Source organism: Eschrichtius robustus, chromosome 10, assembly GCF_028021215.1.
Source record: "Eschrichtius robustus isolate mEscRob2 chromosome 10, mEscRob2.pri, whole genome shotgun sequence".
Taxonomy (NCBI): Eukaryota; Metazoa; Chordata; class Mammalia; order Artiodactyla; family Eschrichtiidae; genus Eschrichtius; species Eschrichtius robustus.
Genome location: NC_090833.1, coordinates 104,563,416 through 104,573,576, shown reverse-complemented (window position 1 = coordinate 104,573,576; position 10,161 = coordinate 104,563,416). Strand labels below are relative to the sequence as shown.

At 43.0% G+C, this 10,161-nt stretch overlaps 1 protein-coding gene across 5 annotated transcripts in view; it reads left to right on the top strand.

Annotated features, from left to right (window-relative positions):
• ENTPD4 (ectonucleoside triphosphate diphosphohydrolase 4) overlaps positions 1–10,161 on the top strand; it is a 40,811-nt gene that overhangs the window by 2,192 nt on the left and 28,458 nt on the right. For 3 of the 5 annotated variants that reach the window (XM_068551758.1, XM_068551755.1, XM_068551759.1), the window contains exons 2-3: positions 8,402–8,492; positions 9,678–9,875. In XM_068551758.1, coding sequence (XP_068407859.1) covers positions 8,485–8,492; positions 9,678–9,875 — 206 coding nt within the window. In that variant the 5' untranslated portion in view covers positions 8,402–8,484. Of the gene's footprint in view, positions 1–3,933; positions 4,037–7,431; positions 7,877–8,401; positions 8,493–9,677; positions 9,876–10,161 lie in introns of those variants that run through there. The other 2 variants (XM_068551757.1, XM_068551756.1) reach the window with 2 other exon arrangements.

Below are 10,161 nucleotides of genomic sequence, written 5' to 3'. Positions count from 1 at the left end.
TGATCTCCCTGTGCTATGCTGGTGCTTCCCACTAGCTAACTATTTTACATTCCGTAGTGTATATATGTCGATGCTACTCTCACTTCGACCCAGCTTCCACCTCCCACCCTGTGTCCTCAAGTCCATCCTCTATGTCTACAACTTTATTCCTGCCCTGCAACTAGGTTCATCAGTACCATTTTTTTTTTTTTTTTAGATTCCATATATATGCGTTAGCATACAGTATTTGTTTTTCTCTTTCTGACTTACTTCACTCTGTATGACAGACTCTAGGTCCATCCACCTTACTACAAATAACTCAATTTTGTTTCTTTGTATGGCTGAGTAATATTCCATTGTATACATGTGCCACGTCTTCTTTATCCATTCATCTGTCGTTGGACACTTAGGTTGCTTCCATGTCCTGACTATTGTAAATAGAGCTGCAATGAACATTGTGATACATGACTCTTTTTGAATTATGGTTTTCTCAGGGTATATGCCCAGTAACGGGATCGCTGGATCGTATGGTAGTTCTATTTTTAGTTTTTTAAGGAACCTCCATACTGCTCTCCATAGTGACTGTATCAATTTACATTACCACCAACAGTGCAAGAGGGTTTCCTTTTCTCCACACTCTCTCCAGCATTTATTGTTTCTAGATTTTTTCTTGAGCTGGTTGTATTGTGAAGGTAACGTTTTACAAAGAAATGTTTCCAAAGAATGGTGTTCACGGTGAAGGCGGAAGGTCAGTGACCCGCTTAGAGACCTATCCTGAGGTAAGGATGTCTGCTGTGGTCATTTTAGATGTGTGGACTGTTTGAGGAAGAATTGACAGGACCTGATGAATGACATAAAGTAGCAACACACAGATAATTAGGAATCAAGGTTAAGAACCAGGTGACCCCAGTCCGTGGTGGTACTCCTCTTAGACCTGGGGAGTTTGGAAGGTGGTATTAGTTTGTGTCAAAAGATTTGGGAGCCCAATCTTAGACTAAATGAGCTTGTGGTAACTGGGTAAGCTCAGGATGTGGAACTGAAACTTGAGGGAAGTCAGAGTTGCAGATCTGGGAAACTACAGAGGGGACGCAGGGAAAAGTGTGACCAGAAAAAGATCATTTAAAATGGGGACCAAAAGTTTGCAAATGAACAGTGAGAGGTGGGGAAGAGACTTCCCTGGTGGCGCAGTGGTTAAGAATCCGCCTGCCAATGCAGGAGACACGGGTTCGAGCCCTGGTCCGGGAAGATCCCATATGCCGCGGAGCATCTAAGCCCGTGTGCCACAACTACTGAGCCCGCGAGCCACAGCTACTGAAGCCCGCGTGCCTAGAGCCCGTGCTCCGCAACAAGAGAAGCCACCACAACAGAGTAGCCCCCACTCGCTGCAACTAGAGAAAGCCCGCACACAGCAATGAAGACCCAACACAGCCAAAAAATTAATAAATTAATAAATTAATTAAAATAAATAAATAAATAAAATTTAAAAATTTTAAATATTAAGAAAATGTTGATCATAAATGCAACTACGTGCATTCTTCTTTTTTCTCTTATTTTAAAAAATTGACGCATAATTGACCTACAACACTATGTTAGTTCCAGGTGCACAACATAGGGATTCGATAATCCTGTACACTATGAAAAAGATCACCACCATAAGTCTAGTTACCATCTGTCACCATACAAAGTTATTACAATATTGACTATATTCCATATATAAATTTCATCCCTGTGACTCATTTATTTTGTAACTGGAATTTTGTACCTCTTAATCTCTCTCACCTATTTCTCTCCTCCTCCCATTTCCTACCCCTCTGGCAACCACCAGTTTGTTCTCTGTATGTTTGTGTCTGTTTCTGTTTTGTTATGTTTGCTCATTTGTTTTTTAGACTTCACATATAAGTGAAATCATACAGTATTTGTCTTTCTCTGTCAACTTATTCCACTTAGCATAATGCCCTCCAGGCCCATCCATGTTGTCACAAATGGCAAGATTTCATTCTTTTTTTGTGTCTGAGTAATATTTCATTGTATACATACACCACAATTTTTTTATCCATCTGTTGTTGGGCACTTCGGTTGCTTCCATATCTTGGCTATTGCAAATAATCCTGCTATGAACACAGGGGTGCATATATCTCTTCAAATTAACGTTTTTGTTTTCTTCAGAAAAATACCCAGAAATGGAATTGCTGGATCATATGGTAGATCCATTTTTAATTCCTTGAAGAACCTCCATAATGTTTTCCTTAGTGGCTGCACCAGTTTACATTCCCACCAACATTGCTCAAGGTTCCTCTTTTTCCACATCCTTGCCAACACGTGTTACCATGCATTCTTCTTAAAACAATAAACGAATCAAGTTGTTTTCATGTATTTTTCCCACAACTGAGTGCCACACAGCATCCTTCACTTCACTTTGGCCTCTCACTCTCACCACGACGGTCATTTCTTACAGAATTCTGCCTGTTTGTGGGCTTCTTTTGATTTTTCCAGGTTCTCTTGTAATCTTTCGATATTCATATTGTTCTTTTTTGAAGCACCCTTCGTGGCATCTTACCTGTTCTTACTCAGGTCTAGCTCTTCCAGAGTCTCATTTGTCTGTGATTTTGTTTGCCTGTAATTTCAGAATTTGCTAACGTCTGTATCACTGCATCCTGCATTTTTCACCGTGGGAGCCATTTCCCTTTGCAGTTGACTTGTATCGTTTTCACTGTTTTCCTTAGGACTGTCAATGAGAAACTGACTGAAAAGACTTTAACTCAGGACCCAGTGGACCTCACTCCGCTAAAGAATGTTCAGCTGAGGGGGGGCCCCATCAACTGAAAGAATTCGAGTTAATGCATCTCTCTGGTGATGGGCCTCACACAACTTAGGCCTTTTAAAAACATGGCAGGTTTTTGTTTTTGTTTTTGTTTTAATTAATTTATTTTTGGCTGCGTTGGGTCTTCGTTGCTGTGTGCGGGCTTTCTCTAGTTGCGACGAGCGGGGGCTTCTCTTGTTGTGGAGCACGGGCTCTAGGCGCGCGGGTTTCAGTAGTTGCGGCACGCGGGCTCAGTAGTTGTGGCTCGCAGGCTCTAGAGCGCAGGCTGAGTAGTTGTGGCACACGGGCTTAGTTGCTCCGCAGCATGTGGGATCTTCCCGGACCAGGGATTGAACCCGTGTCCCCTGCGTTGGCAGGCGGATTCTTAACCACTGCGCCACCTGGGAAGTCCAACATGGCAGTTTTATGTAATATTGCTAAGAGTTTGCCACTCTAAACCCTGGTGCCAAGACTCTTAGCTGCAAATACAGCTGGAGTTTACATTTTAAGATCAAATTACCGTATTGTTGTCTGCTGGGTGATATTCAGCCATACTTTTGTCCTAAATGAAAGTAATTAGTTTAGCAACTTACAAGCTGTCCTATCTTCTGTCTGTCTTTAAACACAAATTTTGTAACTTACAAAAAGTATCTATTTATCCTCATTGTCAAAGTCATCTCATATCTCAAAAAAAAAAAAAAAAAAAAGGCCTAAGACAAACACCAGATTAAATAACATTTACTAAGTTTGCTATGGTGCACCCTAACAGTGCCTCTGCTTTGAAAGGTACTCTCTTTTCTCCTCCCCCATCCAAAGCCTACTTCCCACCTGCAGGAATCTTTCTGTTAACATGTAGCCTTCACCGTGCTCTTTGAACTGGTACAGCAATAGTCCAGATAATTTAACATTGCCTTCTGTGTTACTCTCTTGATTATTTCTTGGGTATTGGTATTTTCTCCATTACCAATCTGCAAAAGCCTTGAGATTGGAGTCAGTCTTATTACTCCTCTGTGCCCTTCATGTCACTTTGTAATACAAATCGTTGAATCATGAAAGGCCTTTCTTCCCCCAAGGACCTTGACTTCAAGCTGTTAATTAAGCATTCTTTTCTTTTGTTCTTACTTCAGCTATCACATAATTATCGATTTTTTAAAATGTTCAGACTGGAATTCCTGTGCCATGAAGGGTTTTGAAGATAGGCTTTCTTGATATATCCAGAAGAGGATTGGATGCCAAAACTGGAGATATCAGTCAAAGGTAGCTTGTTAAAGACAGTTCTGTTGTTTCTTCTGATGATGAAATTAATATATGCCCTTTAAGCAATCTAGGCAAGCCTAGGGAAGAGAATAGAGATGATCTGTTATCTCACTACTCAGAAATAACTAACCACTGTTAACATTTTGGTTTTTCTCCTTCCATTTTCTCCTCTCTACGCATGATGTTAGTTTTTTTACTTAACCTATCATGAGTATCTTTCCATGTCAATAAATGTAGATCTGTGTCAGCACCTTTAACAGTCACACCGTAGTCCATTGCATACATGGACCATGTTTAATTTAACCCACCCCCCTATAAGGCACATTAGTTTAGAACAGTGTTTTGCTATTATACATAATACTATGATGAACATCTTTATATGTGATTTAGTGAATTTATCTTATTATTTCCTAAGGACGAATTGCTGGAAGTGTGATGGGTAGAGCAGAGGGCAAGCGTGTTTAAAATTTTCATATGTGTTACCCATATGCCCCCAGAGGGTTAGTACATATTTACCTTCTCTCCAGCGGTGCTCTTGACCTTCTCCCTCCCACTGGTTAGCAAAGTATTGTCAGACTTTAGTCTCTGCCAACTGATAGTGGTGAGGTCTTGTTTTTATTTATATTTCTCTGAATACCAATGAAGTTAGATTTTATCAGCCATTCGAATTTCTTATTCTGTTAATCTCCAATTATCCTTGCTCATTTCTCTGTTCCAGTGTTTCTCTTAAGAAAGGTAGAAATTAAAACATATTAAAATATATTTAAACATCTAGGTAATTGACATTTTTTTCCTTTTTGTGTGAACTTTTAAATCACAAATATTGTTTGTCCTAAGTTTGGGGTACATGGTACAATATGTACACCATATTAAAACCTGAACTAATTGCAGCGATTTTTTTCCCCATTGTCAGGTAGGCATTGTTAATCCTTTTTACTTAATAACATCTTTGTGTGTGTATGTGTGTTTTGTCCCTTCTACCTCATTGTAAATTCTTTAAGGGCTGGGTCCATATTTGACTCATCTTTATATCTCCTGTTCCCAGCCACCCATGAAACCAACAATAACTGCTTGTCACTTGTGTGACAGGCACTAGTCACTGGGGAAACAGAAGGATAAGAGGCTGTCCCTGCCAGTGAGGGGCTTGCCATGTAATGACAAAGTCAAGCACAAGCGTAACCTATAGCTGACTACTGTGCTGAGCCAATACTCTGGCGACATGAGGTTAGGGAAGTCCTCCCAGAGGGATCATGCTGGCCTTACATCATGAGGAACACATAGGCGCGCCAACAGATGGACCCAAGTGAGAGAGCCATTCTACAAATGAGGAGGGATGTGGGGCATTCCAGTGACTTGCAGCTCGTGTTTAGTACGGCTGGGGTATAGGGTACAGACCTGTCTAGTCTGTCTGTCAGGGGATAAGACTAGAAAGATTGACAGGGGCCAGATCAATCCTGTCTGATGCAGAAGCTGCGTGTGGCCCTGGAGCACTTGAAATGCTTGTGCAACTGACAGACTGAACTTTTTCCCTCCCTTTTAAATAAACTTTATTTCATTCATTAAAACAACATCTGTATACATAAAGATTGTTACATACATACAAGAATCATTATTTATCCAGTACACAGTTCTTTTTTTTATTGAGGTATAGTTGATTTACAATTATATAAGTTTCAGGTGTGCAACATAGTGATTCACAGTTTCTAAAGATTACACTCCATTTATAGTTATAAGATATTGGCTACATTCCTTGTGCTGTACAATATATCCTTGTAGCTTATCTAATTTATACATATTTAGTTTGTACCTCTTAATTCCCTACCCCTCACTTGCCCCTCTGTCCTTTCCTCTCCCCACTGGTAACCACTTAGTTTGTTCTCTATATCTGTGAGTCTGGAGAAACTGAATTTTTAATTTTAATTACTTTAGCCACACGTGGCAATGGCTACCGTATGGAATAGCGCAAGACTAGATCAAGAAGAACCTCCTTTACCATCCTAAGGAGTTAGGACTTTTTCCTGAGTGAGAGCAAAAAATTGGGAGGTGGGGAGGTGTCATGATTACTGTTTGTTTTGGAAAGATTACGCTAGTGTATAAGTTTGTAACCCTTTTGGGTCCCAGAACTCTGAAACTTGACTTCTTTCCAGGCCCTTTCCTAGGGGCTGCCACGCTGGGAATGCAGCCAAGCAGACCTAAATCTGGCCCCTTGTGGGGCTGGCATTCTGGAGGAGGAGACACATGAGCAAGAGAAATGCAAACACACACACACTCACACACACACACGCACACACACACAGTGTGTTAGAGGACAGGATAGGAGTATGGATTCACATGCTTGAATCCCAGCTCTTTTATTTAGTCACGTTTTATTAGCTGTGTGACCTCAGGCACATTGCTTAGCCTCTCTGCTTCATCTATAAAATATTATGCAAATAGTACCAACCTTGGTGGTTGATAGGAGGAATAGATTAGTATTTGTAAAGCATTTGAGCAGGGCCTGGCACATAATAAGCACTATATAAGAAGTTCAGAAAGGGACTTCTCCGGTGGTCCAGCGGTTAAGACTCCGAGCTTCCACTGCAGAGGGCATGGGTTCGATCCCTGGTTGGGGAACTGGGAACCTGCATGCATGTGGTGTGGCAAAAAAAAAGAAGTTAATAAATACATAAATGCTAAGGAGAAGAAATAACCCAGGGAAGGGAGCTGGATGGAGGGGAGAGCTTGCAGTTATAGATTGCGTGGCCAGGGCAGGCCTCCCTGAGAAGGTGACATTGAGTAAAGATCTGAAGGGAGTGAAAAAATAAGCCATGTGGATTATTTCCAAGCAGAGGGAGCAGCACATTCAGAGGCTCTGAGACCGGACAGTGCCTGGCGTGTGTGAAGACAGTGTGGACACCAGTGTGGCTGGAGTGAAGTGAGAAAGGGAGAGGGACGGTGAGGTCAGAGCAGTAACAGGTGTCCGGATCCCGTAGGACGGGGAGTTCACGGTACAGCCTTTGGCCTTTACTTACTTGCGAGGGGAGCCGTTGGAGGATTTCCAGCACAAGATTAACAGGATCCTGGACCTGAGCAGGGATAGGGTGGATGTCAGTTTCTGTTGAAGAATCTGCCTGAAGCTATGGGGTGAGAAACTGGAGAGCTGCTGGTTTGAGACTGCAGGTGGGAGACTGACGAGTTAGGCTGCTGTCCTGATAGGCCAGGTAAGAGTAAGAGATAAGAAGCTCACCTCAGGCAAAAGTGATAAGAAAAGGGACAGACTTTAGAGAAACGGAGGTTGAAGAAATGGAAGGACTCGGTAAGAAATTGGCTCTGGAGGATGAAGAGGAGGGAGGGGGAGGATGAAGAGGAGGGAGGGGTCAGGCACGACTCCCTAGTTTCTGCTTGAGCAGTCGGTGGGATTGAGATTGAGAGGAGGAGCGTGGCAGGAGCAGGGTGAGGCTTACAGTGGAAGGGTTCAGCTTTAGAAGTGTTTCTCGTGGGCCCGTGCGATGTTCAGATGGGGGTGTTGGTAGGTGCTTGGAGATATGTGTCTGTAGCTCAGAGGAGAAGCCTGAGGTGGAGAAAGAAAGTTTGAGCTATCGGATCATTGAAGCAGTAAGTGAAGTTGACCAGGAACAGAGATTAGAGTTAGAAGAGATTGGAGCCAAGACAGGGAACCTGGGGAACAGAGCAGACAGGATGTGCAGAAACGCCGAGACGTGGAGGGTCCTGAGAAGGAATCACTCAAGAGCTAAGAAGCAGACTAGGGGAGACAGCTGTCCTGAGAGGCCTGGAAGAGGTACAGCGGTGCCACAAGACCGAGAAAGAGACCCAGGATCACGCGTCCTTCGGATCCGGCAGGTTGGAAGGAGGCCCCGGCCTCCTCCTCTTCTGTGATTTGAGGTCTGGGAGCTGGAGGAGTGGTAGCCACGGTGAAGGTGACAGAGCTCGCTAGGAACATGGTGCCTTACATGGTACTTTGTACATAAAAGAGCGGTCTAGTAGGTATTTATCAGATGAATGGAGAGTTCAGATTCCCATGCGGTTATTCATTCTGCCTGCCTCCTACTCCCACCCCTAATCTTCCTTAACATTCAGCACCGCAAGGTGGTTAAGACCTATTTGGTGACCTGTATTTTGGCGTCACTGATTCGCATTTAGGTAAAAATGCCAGACTGTTATTATCTCTTTTGATTTAGGCCTATGTCTCTGATAGCACGAAATTAACTTTGAAGTGTGTTGCTCAAAATAAACCGAGCTAAGAGCTCCGCTGCAAGGATCATAGACCAGATTACGTGTGCTGGGATTTAAGCAGGCACTTGATAAAGAACATAGCATCTCCTTGGCTTGTGCTGTCTTTGTGACTTTTGTCGCTTCCTGGAACAGGAGGGCTCTGGCACCGGGAGGCCTTCTGTAATGGTGTGTGAGGACTGACTCCCAGGGCCTCGCCTGACCTCTGACCTGCCAGCATGGGGAGGTGAGTGATGGTGCCGAATCACCGGCATTGTAAAACCCGAGATTTGGTGCCACAGAAGCGGGTCTCGAGAGGGGGGAGGAATCTAAATCCCAAGTGAAAAGTGTTCAAAGTTGTGCTACACTTCTGTTTACCACCTTTGTTCTTCCAGGGCCCCAGTGGGGTGCCTGTCACAGAAGGAGAGTGGTAATGCCAGGCGGATTCTACAGGGGTTCATGTAGTTTACTGAAAGGGGCACACATGGTGGAATCTGGGAGGAGTTGTATTAAGCACAGGATAACCGTCTGTAAACCTCGGAGGTGTGGGAGGGGTGATAAACTCCATGGCGTGGCCCAAGAGCCCACATGGAGACCAGAAACTACGTAGAAAATCCCATTGGGTTAGCGGGATACCTCCCCCTTCTGCGAGATGTTTTAGTCCATGAAACACTCTTTAAAGAGAAGAGTGTAGAAATTAACAGTAAACAATAGAATTTATCCCAGAGGCAGCAAGGTTTGTTTTGTTTTTTAAACCTAATAATAGTCTCTCATTCCTGACAGACTGAGAAGAAAGTTTATTTGCAAAAATATCTCAGGAATATTTCTAAAAACACAGGATATACAAAACGTATTTATTGACTGTCGCGGGGATGTTGTTAAAAATACTGTTTTTTCCCTTTTTCTCACGCAGTCAGCACGGGAGAGGTTGGCCTTGGGATTCAGTGTTAGAAAGTCTCATTCCTCCTGGGCTGTTTGTATGTTTCTGCTGTAACAGGCGGGGTTTTGGTCGCTGTCATGCTCAGCCACCTTTGCAGGCTTCCCTTATTACATGTGTTTCTGGGCTCTAAATTCAGCATCCTTAAACCTGGTTTCATTATAGCTTTACTTACTTATCTTATTGAACTTATTCTTATAAGCTGTCTCTAATTCTATTTTTGGAACAAAGCAGGGCACAAATAAAACTACTTAATACTCTCCAGAAAGGGGGAACACAGAAGTGTCATCAGGGCTTAATTCTCATTCATGTAATTTTATAATAACGAGTTACATAGCAAAATAGCAACGTGGAAGATGCCGGTATGCCGATAACCTACCGGCAGGGAAGTAGGGGCAGCTCAAGCTGAATGTCGTAACTTTCAGATCAGTGGAGGTGAGGGGAGGCCTCTCTGGAGCAGACTGCTTTAGCTAAACCTGTCTTTTGAAATTTCAGGATCGGCATCTCCTGTCTTTTTCCGGCGTCCTGGCATTTCAGCATCTCTCCAGTGGGGTGTCCCCGAATTCTGAACACCAACTTACGCCAAATTATCGTCATTAGCATTCTGGCCGCTGCTGTTTCACTTTTATACTTTTCTGTTGTCATAATCCGAAATAAGTATGGGCGGCTCTCCAGAGATAAGAAGTTTCAAAGGTAGGAGGAAAAAACATTTGTTTTCTAGACGGGATGCCATACCTTCATGTTCTGACTTCCAGACTTTGGGGATTTGGATGGAATTTAAGGAGCAGGTGGCTGGAGGAAACAGATTTTGTACCGAATACAGCATAGCATGAAAAATTGAACTGTTTGAAATGGTTTAGTCATTAGCCACCAAATCCACATCATGAGAGGATTTAAGCATAAGCTTCTCCGGTGGTATCTTTTAAGCTGATTTTTCAGTTAATGTTGATAGTTTGGAAATAGAGTTTTGCTTTTCAGA